The sequence below is a fragment of the Antedon bifida genome, chromosome 11 (assembly GCF_963402885.1).
Source record: "Antedon bifida chromosome 11, ecAntBifi1.1, whole genome shotgun sequence".
Taxonomy (NCBI): Eukaryota; Metazoa; Echinodermata; class Crinoidea; order Comatulida; family Antedonidae; genus Antedon; species Antedon bifida.
Genome location: NC_136236.1, coordinates 11682148 through 11699529, shown reverse-complemented (window position 1 = coordinate 11699529; position 17382 = coordinate 11682148). Strand labels below are relative to the sequence as shown.

Sequence of the window (17382 nt, the reverse complement as noted above, 5' to 3'; positions counted from 1 at the left end):
AAAATCCCCATCAGTTTTCAAAACACGATCGCACGATTACCATTGAAGCTAGCGGATTAATTTTTGTTGTATGTTATCAGGCTTTAAATGAGCTTTAATTTGATATGAAAATCGTCTTTTATAAATAGATTTTTAGTAACGAAAAGTCAATTTTTGTGACAAAAATCCAATTTTGAATCACCGTTTATGGAAAAATATTATGGATTTTGGTATTAAATTATAGCTAAATCTACATTGAAATCGATAAAACATAGATTACAAACGTATTGTGCATGGTAATTGTGCGAACTACATTTTAAAATGGTGCATGAGGCGTAAATCCCGTTCAGAATTTTAAAGATTCAACCATTATAATCCGGTGAATATTGTAGTGAGTAAAATATTGTACTGTGAAATACGCGCTAGTTTGTTGTGACGTTTTCCGTTTAATACATTATTGCACCCTATCAGCGAATGGTACGTTCCATATTTTGAACACGTTGTTTAGTTTTCCTCGCTCGAGTTCGGCCAGCTCGACGCGAGATGTGTGACAGAGCAGCGATGTCGGAGATTGACATGTCCTTTTCCGTCGTAGAATATCTGGTTTTACGCATTAATTTAACAACTTAAAATTGGTGTAATGTGCGGAAGATTTATTATGCAAGTATACAATGCAAATGCGTTAGGTTTAAATGTACCGAAGGAATTTATTAAGCTAATTTACCAACGTTACATTTGACTCTGTATACGGCGGCCGAAAGTCATTAACTGCGACCGAAATACTTTTACGGGAGCGACTGCTGATCGCGAGTAAGCCGTTACTTGGCCTAAACTTTAGCTCCGTATTTCAATTTAATAACGTACTTACGGTTAGAAATACGAAAAGAAAACCATTTTTATAATGTTATATATACTATTCATGTAAACAATTAATTGTTTTAATTAACATTGATTATTTTAAATGAGTTTATTTTGACCCATTGTGTGTTTGCCTATATTTAAAGAGAGCATCTTATCTTAGCCCGGCTTGGATTTGGTGTCATAATCATACGGCCCTAAAATTTTGTTTTACGTATTCAAAAGTTATATATAATTTAGTATTTATGATTGAAATTATGAATATAAAGTATATTAAAATAATATAATAATCATACTTACCTAAAATTAGTGTGAAAGAAAGGAAACAGTACACACAGTTTTTAACATACTTTTTCATTTTTTTTTTATAATTTTAAATTTCACCATTAAAAAAATATTTTTTTTTTCATATTACACATATCAAATATATTTATTAATGAAATATACACTACATTCTAACAAGTACAAAAAAAAATTAAATGAATTAGTACAGTAGTTCAAAAGTTACAGATCATTAAAAAATTGCAGTTTTTTCATTTTTTAGGGAATTCCAGCAAAAATGGGCGCAAAATGCTTTCGGACCAACTTTGCGGACCAATAATTTTAAAAATAGGTTTCGTTGAGACTCCAAAAAAAATAGAGTTGTACAACTCTGTGATATCTATAGGTTTAAAAAAAAATCAAAACTTTTAACTGATTATTGTAAAAGTTATAACCTTTTAAAAATGCTTCCAATTTTAACTGCAAAAAACACCATTTTTAGGCAAAAAATCGAGTATTTTTTTACCACTTTAAATAACCATAACTTCAGAACGGGTAATCGGATTTCAATCATTTAAATTGCAAAATGCTAATTACATTAAGTTCTTTGTGGCTAACTGAAAGAAAAAGTAAAAAAATTAATTTAAATTTTTTCATTGGGATACCTAGTGTAATCACATTTATTCAATTTGGCAGGAAAAAAACAAAAACTAGATTTTAATTTGTCACTATGAAAAATTATAAAATATAATTATTTTTAAAAATCAAACTATTTATCAATGTCCATAATCTCTCTGTAACAAGGATTAAGTTACAATTACATAATCCACATTCAAAGAGACTAGCCAGGTTGCAAGGGAAAAATGAAAACATGACCAACAAAAATTAGTTAAACATTTTTAAAATCCCCTTACTTTTTTTTATATAGCCTTATTGATTTTGTCAAAATCTTTATTTTTTTATTCTTTCTTTAGCATTATTTTGTGAATTATCTTAAGATCAATTTCATCTAGCTACGTCAGTATATTTCTTATGGCCAGGAATCGATGTGCTTAAAAAACAAAAACTGATTAAAAACAGGTATATTTTTGTAATGACCTATTCTTGAACACATGATTATTAAAGTTTAACGTGCATGTGCGTCGTTATTTAGCAATTCAATTTCATCAAAATGAACGAAATCTACTAGGTGATATGAAAAACAAAAATCAATTGCAAAAACCATTTTCTCCGCTTTGTACGAGCTGTGAGCAAAACACAAAAAAATGTATACAATTTTGAAATGCTCAAAATGACCTGAAATGTACGCGAAATTGATTAGAAATTAATTTTGCACATTTAGAAATTTTAAATGCGTATTTTTTTTTGCGTAGAACGCCATTTTTATCATGTTAAAAGTTGCTCCATATTATGAACCCTTTCGTAAAGTTTCATTGAAAAATACATTTTTGTTCAGAATTTATGAGCAAAATTTCATAATATCGTGTGTAACTTATGCTGCCCAACTCTAACGTCATATAACAAAGCACATCTACAGTTTAACGTCAATCTTCTGACAAAGATATACGATTTTATGTTGACAAGAATTACAGATACATGTGCAACAAAAATCTGGGAAAGAAATAAGAATAAGATAGAAAAAAAACGTCACCATTAATTGCATATTAAATTTTTTTTAATTAATTTCGACAATCAAACTATGACATTTTCTTGGACCGAAATAACAGACTTAACATTAACCTTCTTCTTTAAAATGTTCATGTATATTAAAATTGGAAGTATATACTTTGACAGTGCATCATTTTAAACAAATAAACGCTTCACATTAATTAATACAACTGAGGACTAGTGCTGTTCCGCCGTACCACGCCGAGAATGTTAAAGAGTCGCTATCCAATCGAGTTCGAACAATACCATGAAAGCCCCAGTGGTCTAATGGTTAGGACATCTGCATATTAAGCAGGCGGTCCGAGTTCGAGTCTCGGTTGGGGCGACTTTTTCTCATTCTCACAGATTTCCTCATCTTTATCGTTTCAAATTAATTAATTAAATTTCAGTATATCACCGGGCGGTTTAGAATTAATGTTCTTTGCCTGATTTGTTTATATATTAAAGTATCTCTTCGGAGATCCCGCCTCGTGAATAAAAATACTGTAAGATGAGGGCGTATCAATTTGATCTCTGGTGCGCGTGCGTACAACTGAGGACTAGTGCTGTTCCGCCGTACCACGCCGAGAATGTTAAAGAGTCGCTATCCAATCAAGTTCGAACAATACCATGAAAGGCGGTCCGAGTTCGAGTCTCGGTTGGGGCAACCTTTTCTAATTCTCACAGATTTCCTCATCTTTATCGTTTCAAATTAATTAATTAAATTTCAGTATATCACCGGGCGGTTTAAAATTAATGTTCTTTGCCTGATTTGTTTATATTATATTAATATATTTAACTGCAGCAGTTTACGTCTTTATTGCACTCTTCTTGAACTTTCTAGGCCGGGCTAGACCATAGGCCTTATTACAAGGTAGGCCTAGGCCCTATAACATTCTACAATGTTTTAATATATTTACAGTATAAATCTGTTTATTATATAACAAGTTTTTTTACAGTAGACCTAGCTACTACTGTAGGCCTTAGGCTAGTAGTAGGCATAGCTAGGCCTAGTGCAATAAACACGTAAATGCTGCAGTTAAATAAATTAATATAATAATTATTTATTTACTTCAATGCACAAATAATTTCAAATTGCCGTGGCTTTTTTTTTGAAAGTTGCCGTGATATTTTATTAAAGTTTCCGTGACACTTATAGGCTACCGTAAGACCTAGTTTTTTTGGTCACATGGCATGAAACGCGATACTCTCTGCTTTACCGCAATCTTTCACGTTTTTTTTTTAGAGGGTGGCTGCCGGTCTGACGCTGATTAATAAGATCGTGTACCTGGATTTTGTGTCACATGTCACATGAAACATAATACTCTCTCTCCCTGAAACTGCTCACATGTTTTTTCCCTTCCAAATTCTGGTCGGGATTTTTTCTTTACACATGTCGTAATCATTTTAAAAGGCCTAAAGCCAGGCCTATGTTAAATCTTAATATGGAATATATATTTATTTTGCATATATTTTGGCCTAGGTGTCGTTGTTTTATAATTCGTAGGTATTCCAAGGTAGGATTAAATAATTTTTAGTGTAGGCCGCCGAAACAGGCTAGCCTCGACTCTCTCTACGTGAGGCTGAGGTCCACCGGCCCGTTGTCATTTCGTCGGCGGATTTCCGTCCAAATTAGGATAACCGATGCGTAGGGCGGCTACAAAAATTGACGTCTACTATCTTAATTAGCAAACAATACATTGTTTGTTTGCATTGTCAATGCTTCTATAGGCGATGACAATAAATAACCACCCTACTACTAGTACGTAGGCGCGTCTAGGCCTAGCCTAGATAATTATCATAACAATACATCGTAGGAGAGAACAATACATCGTAGGCTACGAACAATACATCGTAGGCTACGAACAATACATCGTAGGCTACGAACAATACATCGTAGGCTACGAACAATCGTCAATACATCATAGGAGAGAACAATGACCTACGATCTACCTACGCGTAGGCTACGAAAGGCTACGCGTAGATACGAAGCAGTAATTTCTTTCTGTACTGTATGACACAAAATTGACAGAATTCAGCACTATAACAGCATATCATATTCTTCAGTTCAGGTCATAATGCCATAATCTTTATCTGTGTGCAATATTCCAACTTATGACGTGCACGTGGCGTTTGTCGTGGTGCGGATAACTAACTCGTCAAAGTGACGAGTTTCATGTCTAGTTTTATTTCTTAGTGTATAAATTATACGCCTGATTTATAATGAAATCTAGAAAAACTTATGGCTTTTATTATTATGTAACAAGGGTGGTTTATGACATACATGTATACGCGGATTGAGGGATCTTTGATCGGGTTGCTTTTATTCAACTCGATGTGCAGTGATACCGGCTATTGTATTGCGCTACCAAGATCCTATCTATCATATATACAATCATTAAAGATCATGAAAAAATCAATATATCATTTAAAAAATCAATTACCTTTATTTATATCAATGCATATAACCTATAATTCGTCATAGTGACGAATTAAATGTAGTTTACTAATTGTTCTTTTCAATACACCAGAGTTTCAGAATTCATGAAATGTTTGCAGAGTCAATGACATAAGCACATTTGTACAAGTGATCTACAAAAAGGCTTGAAAACTATTGCAATTTGTTTTTGGTTACACCCTTTTTTTCTTAGGTTTTTTTCATTGTGTTTGCATCTCAGAATTGAGCATATTCAAATAGTTATTTATGAAAAGTTTAACCTAACTTACCTTGAGGCCTAATCTAATTTAAGAAAGCATGATGTATACAGAAAACGCAAACAATATTTCTTTCAACTCAAAAATATAATAATAAATTTATTAATATTATGCATTATCATCATCATAGATTTTGTCAGAATGCTTATTATTTCTTCTTTCCTTAGCTAAAATTAGCATTATTTTGTCCGTCAATGATATTGTTTTCAAAAAGATCAAATTTATCTAGAGTATAATTTTAACGGCCAGGAAATGTTCTAAGCTTTTCGTGGGTCGAAATAAAAAATTTGCAATCATATGACATACTAAGGCCATATGACATATGACATGGCATATGACATACTAAAACCTGAAAAAAAAGGCCATGGGATACTTCTTTTTATAGGACTCTTGTGTGGGCCTTTTTGAGATGTTCAGGGTGAACACTATCTTTATTTCATTTTCTCCTATTAAAGTGTATGAATCATAGGTATGATTTATTATGAAATTAAGAGAAAAAAGTGGTTTACTTTTTATTCGCATATTAAATTGTTAAATTAAATGTTAACAATTAAACAAACTATCACATCAAAATAATAAAAATAATTTTTTAAAGTAAAATTTTAAGCATGACGGTAAAAATCTATCTGAATAAAGGTGGTTTACAATAAATTGCTGATTTCTATCTTAAAACTATTTAAGCCAGAAACTTATATTATACAAGTTTGTTAATGGCCGCAGTTTTCAAGGAGCAAAACATTTGGTTGGTAACACAATTCTATTTTGAAATTCTCCCTTTCTGCTCAATATTTATACAATGAGGGTGATGCAATTAATTGAGAGCTATTTTTCTCTGAGCATTCCTGTAACGTTTACTTCGAATTGGAAACTTATTGCTATACATTATATTCCTCATTATTTGTGCAGTTTATACATTTAAGTCAGAGACTTATGATGTGTTTTATTTATTTATTTATTTATTCTTTCTTTATTCTGCAGGCACTTTCAGTACTAGTGCACTGATTTCCAAAGTGGTACTAATTGAAGTAAATTGAAAATATAACAAACATAATAAAATAAAGACAAAGAGTATTATTGAAATATAAGTTTGTTAATTGCTGCAATCTCCGAGTAGCAAAATATAAATTGCTATCGTTTATTAAAGCTTCGGTATATATCTTTTAAATTAGGCCTACTACTATGCTTATTATCTTTCTGTATTTTAATATGTTATAATTTTTCTTTACTTTTAAACTTGTAACTTGACCATTTTGGAAAGCAGTACTGCGTTTAATAGTGAAAATGCAAACCAGTCAAAAGAAAGAAAAAATACACAAATAAATTCTGACAAAATCAATGCATAACCATAGTGTTTCTTTTTTCTTTGTATTGTTGCTATAAATCCATTGAGAGTTGTTTGAATGTAGCCCTTTCTAAATTCACATAGCAAACACCCTAATGTAAGCAAGCAAAAATTACTGTACCAAATTTAAAATGTAGTTAGATATTGTGACTCATGAGAACGACAAGTTATGGTGATACTTACAGCTAAAGTATCAAGACTATCAACAAGTGTCAGTGAATAATCTCCTAATACATCATTAATATTTATATTGGATCTGAAAGACAAAATAAAAATTCATCAGACAGACAGTTAGCAGACTCAGGGCCAATGTGTGACTACAATAAGTGGCTCAAGTGTAAAAATTCATCAGACAGACAGACAGACAGACTATAATATTGGTAACGGGACGATTCGACCCGGGACGATTCGACCCGGGACGATTCGACCCGGGACGATTCGACCCGGGACGATTCGGCCCTGGGACGATTCGGCCCTGAGACGATTCGGCACACTTACATTTATCGGCTTTGATGCATTTTATAAGCATAAAATAAGCTTTTTTCCCCAAACTTTATTTTCAGAGAGACTATGGGGTAGTACTACTAGGGATAAAGATGCAATAAAGCAAACATTTAAAAAAAAATTGTCGAAAATGATCATTTTGTCACGTGAACGATGTAAACAAGTTACGCCCTCGGTTGGCCGCTTGGCGAATGCACGAAATAAACAAGGTTTTCGAAGTAATAAATTGAATATAAAATTACGTTTTTTTAGTAATTTATTATATATATTATATCAACATTGTCAATATTAATAAAATACGGATTGTTTAAAAACTTGATAAATACCCCAAAAAATGAATATGAATTTGGTCTAAAGTGAGACGTTTCGAAACGTCCAATGTCATGGATCTACAATTTCTTTACATATTTAGAATAATTTTATAAATAACAACATATCAAAAGTTCTCCATAATCGTGTTAGACAATTTTGAGAAATTACTGTTTTCTTTTGGTACTTTATTTTAATATACACCGCGTGAGTGATTTGGTCAGGCCGAACGTTATACGTTCAAATTATCCGCAACGTCTTAAAAAAACTGTAAAACATGATTTCACCAATCATGATTTCCCCACCGAACAAATGCTACTGTAAACGAAGAAATGATGCATCTTATGATCATCCTATTGTATTGAAATAGTCTCCTGCTCATATAGGAAATGGGATTTTTAGAATGTTACCACTTAAACCAGTGTGCTATATTAATACAGAAAGGCTAGCCTAGCTAGCTACGTCTTTAGGCTCTAGCCTAAAGGCTTAAGGTAGCACTAAGCACACTAGCCTAGGTCTGGAGGTGTATACTAGGCTACTCTCAAGATGGCATAGGCTAAATAGGCCCAGCAGCAGCACAGTACAGTTAGGCCTACTACTAAACTATAACTAAATGGGCTACAGTATTATTAAGTTAAAAAGGCGACAAACAAAAGACACAGGTGAGGATAGCATAATTTTAGTACATTTTGAGCAAACACAATAAATACACATTAAAATTAATATATTATTATTTATTATTATTAATAATTACAATTGTTTGAAATAATTAATTTGGTCTGGCCTAGTAAGCAGGCTTTCCCTATTATACTGTACCTAGGCTATCCTATTTACAAGTATTATGAATTCATTTTGATGGCCTGGTCCGAGGACTAAAGGCCTAGTATTCATGCATCAGCCCGGTATTATTTTTATTTATAAATGCTTCATTTTAATTTAAAAAAATTTATTTCATTTCAACTGTATCTTTTCAATTCAATTTATCTTCAATTTATGTCTAGTGGAAAGGAGGCACAAAAATGCTTAACACGTTCACTGATTCTGGCTTTTTTAATGTAGAGATGAGAAATGCCAAATGATTTATGTTTTGTTATAATTATGTACAATAGTAGTAAAATTAGTAATGTAAGTTCAAAATAGTAATGAATGCAATAAATAGCTGAAAAACATCCATTACTTTAAAAATGTTTTATATACCACCAGGTTGCATTGTCAATAAACACTATATAGTAATGTAAAGTGTGTGGTAGAGTAAGTAAAGTTGAGAATGTTTCAACATTTCTGTGTATGATTTACCACAAATCTGAACTAATTTTTAAATATAAAACCAAAAAGATTCATTGTAATTTAATAATATTCAGTTTAACTAAAATATTAAGTAATCGATACAAATTAGATAATCTATTCTTGATTATTTGTTACAGAAATGATACCAGCTTCAAAACAATTGTCGTCATCTTGAATTTTTCATAAACTTCACAACCATCAACTGGCTGAATGTAAAATACTTACTGCAAATGTTGCTGAATCTCTGTTTAATTGTACCTACCTACCATGTAGTATGTACATACTGTATGTGAAGGATATTCCACATAGTAATTATTACTACATAGTTAAAGTATATTTGCTATTTCCATTGTACACTGGCCATGTCACACCTGAAAGTGAAATTGACAACTTTTCTACTTGACTACTAGTTATGCTGATACAACGTATCTAGAGAAGAGTAGGATTATATACATTGTATATTGGGCAACATGTAGGGTTGTAAAAAAAACACAAATCCAAAAGAAACAAAAAATAAATAAATAAAAATACATGTACCATGAGGTACATGTACACAAGGTATTTGTTTTATATTGTGTGTATATATTTCCAGTTCATATCATTATCAACAATAATAATTCTCTCCACAAGAGTTACATTCATGTTATCAATATAACAACAGTAAAAATGGGCTGGCAGGCCTACTTATCTGGTGTTTCACAGAAAAAAGGGGTTGTTTTTATGGAAGCTCCTGGCCTAAATTGGCACTAAAAACACCAAAAAATGCAATATTTAAGTTACAATAAATAAGTTATTGCATAATCATTTATGTTTTGTGTTGAAAATTTACGCGGGTGTCGCTAATCTACTAGCATGCCCATTGCATGAATATAAATATTATTATGGCAAGTCACTTTCTAAGAAATCATGTAGGCTTACGTACTCCTCAAAAACAAATAAAACATCAAAATTATCTATAAAATTAGCAAATTCTCAGCTGGTGCAGCGCATCTTCCTATATAAAAAAAATCATCAAGCTGGTTGAAAAGGTTGTTTATCAACCCTCTCATGTAGTTGAACAGAAAAGGGATAGTATTTATGCAGGCGCCTTTTTTACGGTTTGAGTCGAGTTCACACAATATTGGCACTAAAAACAAAAAAAGTGCAATGTAAGTTACAATCATTGCATAATAATTTCTTTTGCGTTGAAACTTCACTTGTGTGTCACTAACTCACTAGGATACCCATTGCATAAATATAAATACATAGTGAGAGTTGATTATCAAGATATAACTGCTCAAAAAACGACTAAAAAATATTAAAAGTATCTATAAAATTGGCCAAATCTCAGTTTTTGCATCTTCATAAATAAAAAGCTGAAGCTGACAAGTTAAAACTTTAAATGTTGGTTAACAACCCTCTCAAATAGTTGGGAAAAAATATAAATAGGGTATGTCAATTAGTTACGAAGATATTGCGTCTTAAAAATCTTGGAAAGTGCATTTACAACTAAATAATTGTAATTTTTCAGTTTTCCTCACATACAAAATACTTATTTTTAAAATTTTAAATTTTGGATAAGTGTTCACAATTATATACTGGACTACTCACAGAGAAAAGACAATTACATTTGGACAAATACTTTTAAAGATATTGGCCCATAAAAGTACCTCCAGACCTCAAAAAGTGCCTTTTTTGCAGTAGTGGGGTACCTTTGAGAGGCCATTGCTCAAAAGTGTACACGTATTTCATGGAGAACTTTTGATATAGTATGGATAACATATTCATTTCACAATATCAACTTTCAAAATGTAGATCCAAGAGTTGGGAACGAAATCCATGTTCTAGGCATCTTTTGAGCTACTGCTTATTGCCTAATAATATTGTGGCTCAAGTGAACGTTACTACTACTGTATGTCGATCTTCAAGATAGCATAGTAGTCTAATTGTACTCTCTACATCAAAGTCAACAAGTATACAACATGTGTGGAATTTAAAACATTTTATTGGACTGAATCGTCTTTTCGAACCATTTTGAGCTAAGCCTGTGGATACCAGCAGTTTGGCGAGATTCCACAGGGCATGTAGACCATTTAGATTACATACCTGCCTTTGTTTACTATAGGCTTAGCTTTTGTAGATACCGCAGAACATTTTGTAAAGCAAGGGTATGCTACTATTATAACACTACAGCCTCATTACAGCTTCTGTTATCTGGTGATATCCAAATAAATCCAGTTCCAACCCAGAATTAGCGAAACTCAAATATGAGTACCGTATTGTTGAATGCAAGGAGCTTAAAATCCATAAACGCAGAAAGAAACACACTTGCTCAGTTTCAGTGTCTTGTTGGGCTATTGAACCCCAAGATCTTTTTCAATATTTAATCTATATCAAAATATATCTATTTTTGTTATTGTATATTAATTAGTAAAGTAACTAGTAGTGTTCGCAATCATAATTTAATTACAATAACATGATGACAGCAATTTATTTATTTAATATCCTACATTATTTTATACCTTCAGGTATATAAATATTGATCAATTTAAAATGAGTTTTAAATACTAAAATAAGATGCAAGTGTTGGTACGGTAATTAATTATGCGAATTTCTGCTAATAACTTGACTGGCGGCCAGGAATAGTGCTGAAGAAGGTGCGCGTTCCTCTGGCGTATTCATCCTCGCGTTGCTTTATTGAAAACACAAACAATGTATTACAATGGAATAACACTAAAATGTATAACACACCCTATTACTAATAATAAAAACCAAGATTCGATAGTACAGTATGTAAATGAGATATAAAGATGTAAATGATTCAATAGTATGTAAATGAGATATAAAGATTCGGCAATACTGAACTTACGTAAATCATGAATGCATACTGAATATGGATTCGATGTATTTAGCTGTAACTCAACTCGCAATAGGCCATGGCGTTGACAAAGACAATCAAAGAGCGCACATGGCGTTCCATACAAATGACGATATTAAACTGGCGGCCGCTTCGACCATACTCCACTGAAAGGTGGTGGAGTACTTTTGGCCTTCATCGACAGTGTTTCATCATGCAAGAGAATTGATCTTGAGCCTGCACTGCAGGTAGTGAAATTCTGATATGTGAAGTGTGGCCTCCTCACTCACCAACGTTCGCAATTGTACTCTGCTATAGACCACCTCAAGGAGATGAAAACTTCCCAACGAACTTTGTCCATGCCATGCAACAAGTTAGTAACAACTTTGAATGCGATGTGTGTTAGGGGACTTCAATCTCCAGGTGAAACAAGTGTTGACAACATCATGTGTAATTAATATTATATTTCAAGATTTTTCACTTGAGCAACTTAACATCATGCCTTCCAACACTGCCAGGAATATTCTTGAACTACAGAGGTCCCAAGTTAGTTACATTGTTGTAAATCGCGACGGGGAACAGACGATCGGGACCACGGACGATCGGGCACTCATTTTGCGGTCTCGATCGTCTTATGTGTTGGGCCCGATCGTCTTACCAGTTGGTCCCGATCGTCCAGTATTTTCAGAACCATGTTGGGCCCGATCGTCTTACCAGTTGGTCCCGATCGTCTTAGCTTTGGCCCGATAGTCTTTTGTGTTTATATAAATAAAACAATGTGCCACATTTCATTCCTAGTGCTTAGTGTCGCCGTGCTTTTCTTACGTAAGATTTTAATTATTTAAAAAGGTTAATTAGATTTTTCTGATTTTATCATAATTTTCCACTAAATAACACTAGGCCTACTGGTTTTAAAAATTTCTTACCAAATACTCTCGATTTATGAATAAATGTGATTGATTTTGATTATTATTGTGTTATATCAGGTCACAACTCCCTGGTTTGTATTCCTGTAGTTGTACAGTATTTAATTTTTGCTCTATACAGTTTGATATAACTGGACTTCTCTCTCGCGACAAAATTAAAATGTGAAACCTGATTCGGTATACATATTTTCATATTTTTCTGACTTTAAATCGAATAATTATTTTTTCAAATTTTCCGAGAATGTTTTGGGCCCGATCGTCTTATTCATTGGGCCCAATCGTCTCTGGGCCCAATCGTCTCTGGGCCCGATCGTCTCACGATTTGGGCCCGATCGTCTTAAAGTGGGCCCGATATTCTGATAACCAATCGCGACACCCCCTACTAGCCTAGGCCTAGTACTAGCTAGCCTAGTCTAGGCCTAGGCCTAGTGACAATTTCATGTCATTAGGCCTAGGTAGATAGGACCAAATTTGGTGCCTTTATCAAAAAGTGAACGATCGACCATTGTTTTCGTGCTAAGAAATTTTATATGATCCACAGACTGAGCATGATGGCTCGACGTACTTACGGATCGGCCTTGTCTGGTCCACGGCCTCGACAGTTTATAGGGTCCAATTCATCCTTTGGAAAGGCGTAATGTAAGTAGCTATCGTAGCCATGTTGAAACATACGGCAAACATGGGCTAAGTTTTCTGTCCTTTCTATTTCACTAAAATAAGTATATTTCTTGTCATAAAATCCCCAGTTACTAAAGAAATATTTAAACTGCCCTGAAGATACAACATCTGAACATATAAGTGAAAAAAGTGATAACAAACAACTAAAAGTTAAAACTTTCAACATCTCTATGGCGTCACTCATTATTGTTACATCATTATGGAGGAGGTATATTCAGAGCGTCATTCTGACGACTGGAGCATTCTCTACTTCCCTACGGAGCGCCATTTATGCCTTTATTAACTTAAATAATAGAAATAATACTACGGTAACTGCTCAAGTGGACCCAATTTAGCACCAGGGTAGCACAGTGATATAAAATAAAAATAAAGTCACTTAAGATTTTATTTTCGTATTAATACACTGTGCTCAAGTGGACCCAATTTGGCGCCAGTGGAGCACAGTGATATAAAATAGAAATAAAGTCACTTAAGTTTCAATATCTTTTCGTATGTTAATACACTGTGCTCAAGTGGACCAAATTTGAAGTCACTTAAGTTTCAATATCTTTTCGTATGTTAATACACTGTGCTCAAGTGGACACAATTTGGCACCAGTGGAGCACAGTGATATAAAATAGAAATAAGTCACTGAATTTTAATATTATTTCGTATTTTAATACACTGTGCCCGAGTGGACCCAATTAAGTTTCAATATATTTACCTCCGACTCGACAAGGAGGTTATGTTTTCACCCCTGTATGTTTGTGTGTGTGTGTTTGTGTGTGTGTATGTGTGTGTGTCTGTGAACAGCCTGGAGGCCACAGTTTTCATCCGATTCTCACCAAATTTGGCCACAATGATCTATGCCCCAAAAGCTTGGACGAGTTTGATTGGGAGGGGAAAAGGTCATAGGTCAAGGTCACAACTAACAAAAAACTATTTTACTGCCTAGAGACCACAGTTTTTATCCGATTCTCACCAAACTTAGCCACAATGATCAATGACTCATCATATAATTGTGTTTAAATTTTGAAGGGTCAGGGTCAAAGATCAAGGTCCACAAAAAAAGAAAAAAAAAAGAAAAAAAACTTAACCATTATGTACACCAAACTCTCATTCACAACTTTGTAGTGTGCAGCCTATTTACACTTAGAACTAATAAAAAAGAATTTTTAAAAATATATATTTTTTCCGGGGATATTTTATATAGGGGAATTTTACAGTAGGCGGAGGTTTGTACTCTCGGAGTACCCTCTAGTTTCTTATGTTAATACATTGTGCTCCAGTGGATACAATTTGGCGCCAGTGGTGGAGCACAGCGAAATAGTCACATACAAAAACATCCAGAAAAAATGTCGGTTACTCCATCCGTAATGCAAAAGCAAAATTAGTTTCAAGCCATATCAGTGATTTTAATAACTTGCGTTTGTCTAAGATAAATACTTATTTAGTGTCCCCGGAAAGTGCACCTATTGATTCATTGAAATATGAAATTAAATATGAAGTCTCCAGTACTAGACCACCATGGTTGGGGCAGAGCTAATAATGAAAATAGAGCCCACAATTGTACTTATACTTATACTTATTACTACATAATCAGCTTTTCAGTAATGTACTACTTTGTGGCGTAACGGGTAATGCTGAGGTTTGAGTGCTCTAAGCATTGGGTTCGAACCACTACGGACATTTTTCTGTTTTTGTTTTTTGGAATTTAAAATGAATATTGTTTTTGAAAGTGAGATATTTTAGGGTTGTAAATGTTAGGCCTAAACAGGCCTTATTAAAATCAGAAACAAACTTGCATGGCATTATTTTTCATTAAATAGACTGCCATAAAACCTCGAAAAGAAGCCCATGTGCTCTATTTTTAGCACTCTTGGGTGGGCTTCTTTTCCACATTGAGTTCTTTTCTAGATTACTTTTGCAAACTAAAAGAGGACAGCTGCTGGGTTCCCACCCGGAAAATGTTTAATTACATGATTTGAACAATCTTCTAATGTAAAGATTAACAGCATCAACATTTAACAGTGTGGCGTGTTGATTGCGAATGACTAACATATTATCTTCCCCATAATACACGTGCACAAACTCATTTGCATAACAACCACGACGGCATACCAAACTGTTTAAAATAGAGCTGCAAGGTCGCCGAAAATGACATCTATTATTTTTTTCAAAAACATGCATAAGAATCTTCAGTACCCCACCATGCTTGGGACTAAGCGAACACACACGAACACACTGTTTAAAACATGTTTATTCTGGTACGATGCGGCCATACACACCAACTACCATAAACGTTTATTCATAACATATTACAATACAATATCTTGCATGAATCGGACATTTCGCTACCAATGTAGCAACATTGATTAACAAAATCAAAATTCAACAGTGTGGCGTGTTGACCGCGAATTACTAACAATACCATCTTTCCCAGCACAAACTCATTTGCATAACAACTAACGGCATACCAAACTACGGTGAGACATACATTCTCTTCTAAACACGTAACGAAGATAATTAATTTCTTTTTTACATTAAAATTGAGGGCGCTAAACATAAAATTTACGAGATCAAATACATGTAGCGAAAGCAAAAAAAAAGAGTAAAAAATGTGCTCTGCCTGCTTCAGCACTAAGGCCCTGCCACAGCCTTGGGGTCGTTTCCACCACACCATCACCAGATGCATTGCTAGTGCCTTCTCAAGATGTGTGGTGGAAAGGGGGACGTATAATTCTGTGAACCCCAAACACAGTTGGTCGCATACCTTTAACTCTATTCCACCGACCAGCGTGGGAATCGAACCCACGACATACGTGTTGTCAACACGACGCTCAGTCGCCTGAGCTAACTGGTCATTTTGGTTTTAACAAGGTTAATAAGATATTTATGACGTAATGATGAATTACGTAATACATGTATAAATAGACTATTATCAACTGTTCGGTCGTGTTGTACTTTATGGCGTAACGGGTAATGCTCAGGTTTGAGTGCTCGCAGTATTGGGTTCGAACCTCTACGGATATTTTTTTTTGTATTATTTGAAAATAAACATTGTTTTTGAAAGTGAGATATTTTGAGGGTTGTAAAAGTCAGGCCTAAACAAGTGGACCTTTTTTAAAATCAGAAACAAAGTTGCATGGCATTATTTTTCATTGATTCATCATTCATTTCAAATAAATAGACTATTATCAGCTCTTCAGTCATGTACTGATTTGTGGCGTAACGGGTAATGCTCAGGTTTGAGTGCTCTCAGCATTGGGTTCGAACCTCTACGGATTTTTATTATTATTGGTTTTTTTTTAAAGTGAAAATAAGTAGTGTTTTTGAAAGCGATTTGTGGCGTAACGGATAATGCTCAGGTTTGAGTGCTCTCAGTATTGGGTTCGAACCTCTACGGATATTTTTTTTTTTTTTTATTTGAAAATAAATATTGTTTTTGAAAGTGAGATATTTTGAAGGTTGTAAATGTCAGGCCTAAACAAGTGGACCTTTTTTAAAATCAGAAACAAAGTTGCATGGCATTATTTTTCATTAAATAGACTGCCATAAAGCCTCGAAAAGAAGCCCATGAGCTCCTTCATTTTTAGTATTCATGGGTGGGCTTCTTTTCCACCTTGAGTTCTTTTCGAGAGCTGCTGGGTTCCCGTCCGGAAAATGTTTAATTACATGATTTGAACAATCTTCTAATGTAAAGATTAACAGCATCAACATTTAACAGTGTGGCGTGTTGATTGCGAATGACTAACATATTATCTTCCCCATAATACTCGTGCACAAACTCATTTGCATAACAACCACGACGGCATACCAAACTGTTTAAAATAGAGCTGCAAGGTCCCCGAAAATGACATCTATTATTTTTTCAAACAACATGCATAAGAATTTTCAGTACCACACTATGCTTGGGGCTGAGCAAAGACAATTTTGAAAAATAGAGCTGCATAGATTCCCAGCCGAAAAATGGCACTTTACATGATTTGAAATTATATGAAACAAACTATATAAGACTCACCAGGACAATAGAGCTTGTCCCCGGAAAGTGCTCCTATTCA

At 33.8% G+C, this 17382-nt stretch overlaps 1 protein-coding gene and 1 non-coding gene across 3 annotated transcripts in view; one reads left to right on the top strand and one right to left on the bottom strand.

Annotated features, from left to right (window-relative positions):
- The window catches only part of LOC144856402 (ER degradation-enhancing alpha-mannosidase-like protein 1), a 51508-nt gene extending 37974 nt beyond the window's left edge, over positions 1-13534 (bottom strand). For both annotated transcript variants that reach the window (XM_078714403.1, XM_078714404.1), the window contains exons 1-2: positions 13234-13534; positions 6986-7058 (exon numbers count right to left, since the gene is read on the bottom strand). In XM_078714403.1, coding sequence (XP_078570529.1) covers positions 6986-7058; positions 13234-13526 — 366 coding nt within the window. In that variant the 5' untranslated portion in view covers positions 13527-13534. The remainder of the gene's footprint in view (positions 1-6985; positions 7059-13233) is intronic.
- On the top strand, positions 3020-3091 carry Trnan-auu (transfer RNA asparagine (anticodon AUU)). Its single transcript has one exon. It is a non-coding gene; the product is annotated as a tRNA-Asn (tRNA).
- Positions 13535-17382: the final 3848 nt, after the last annotated feature.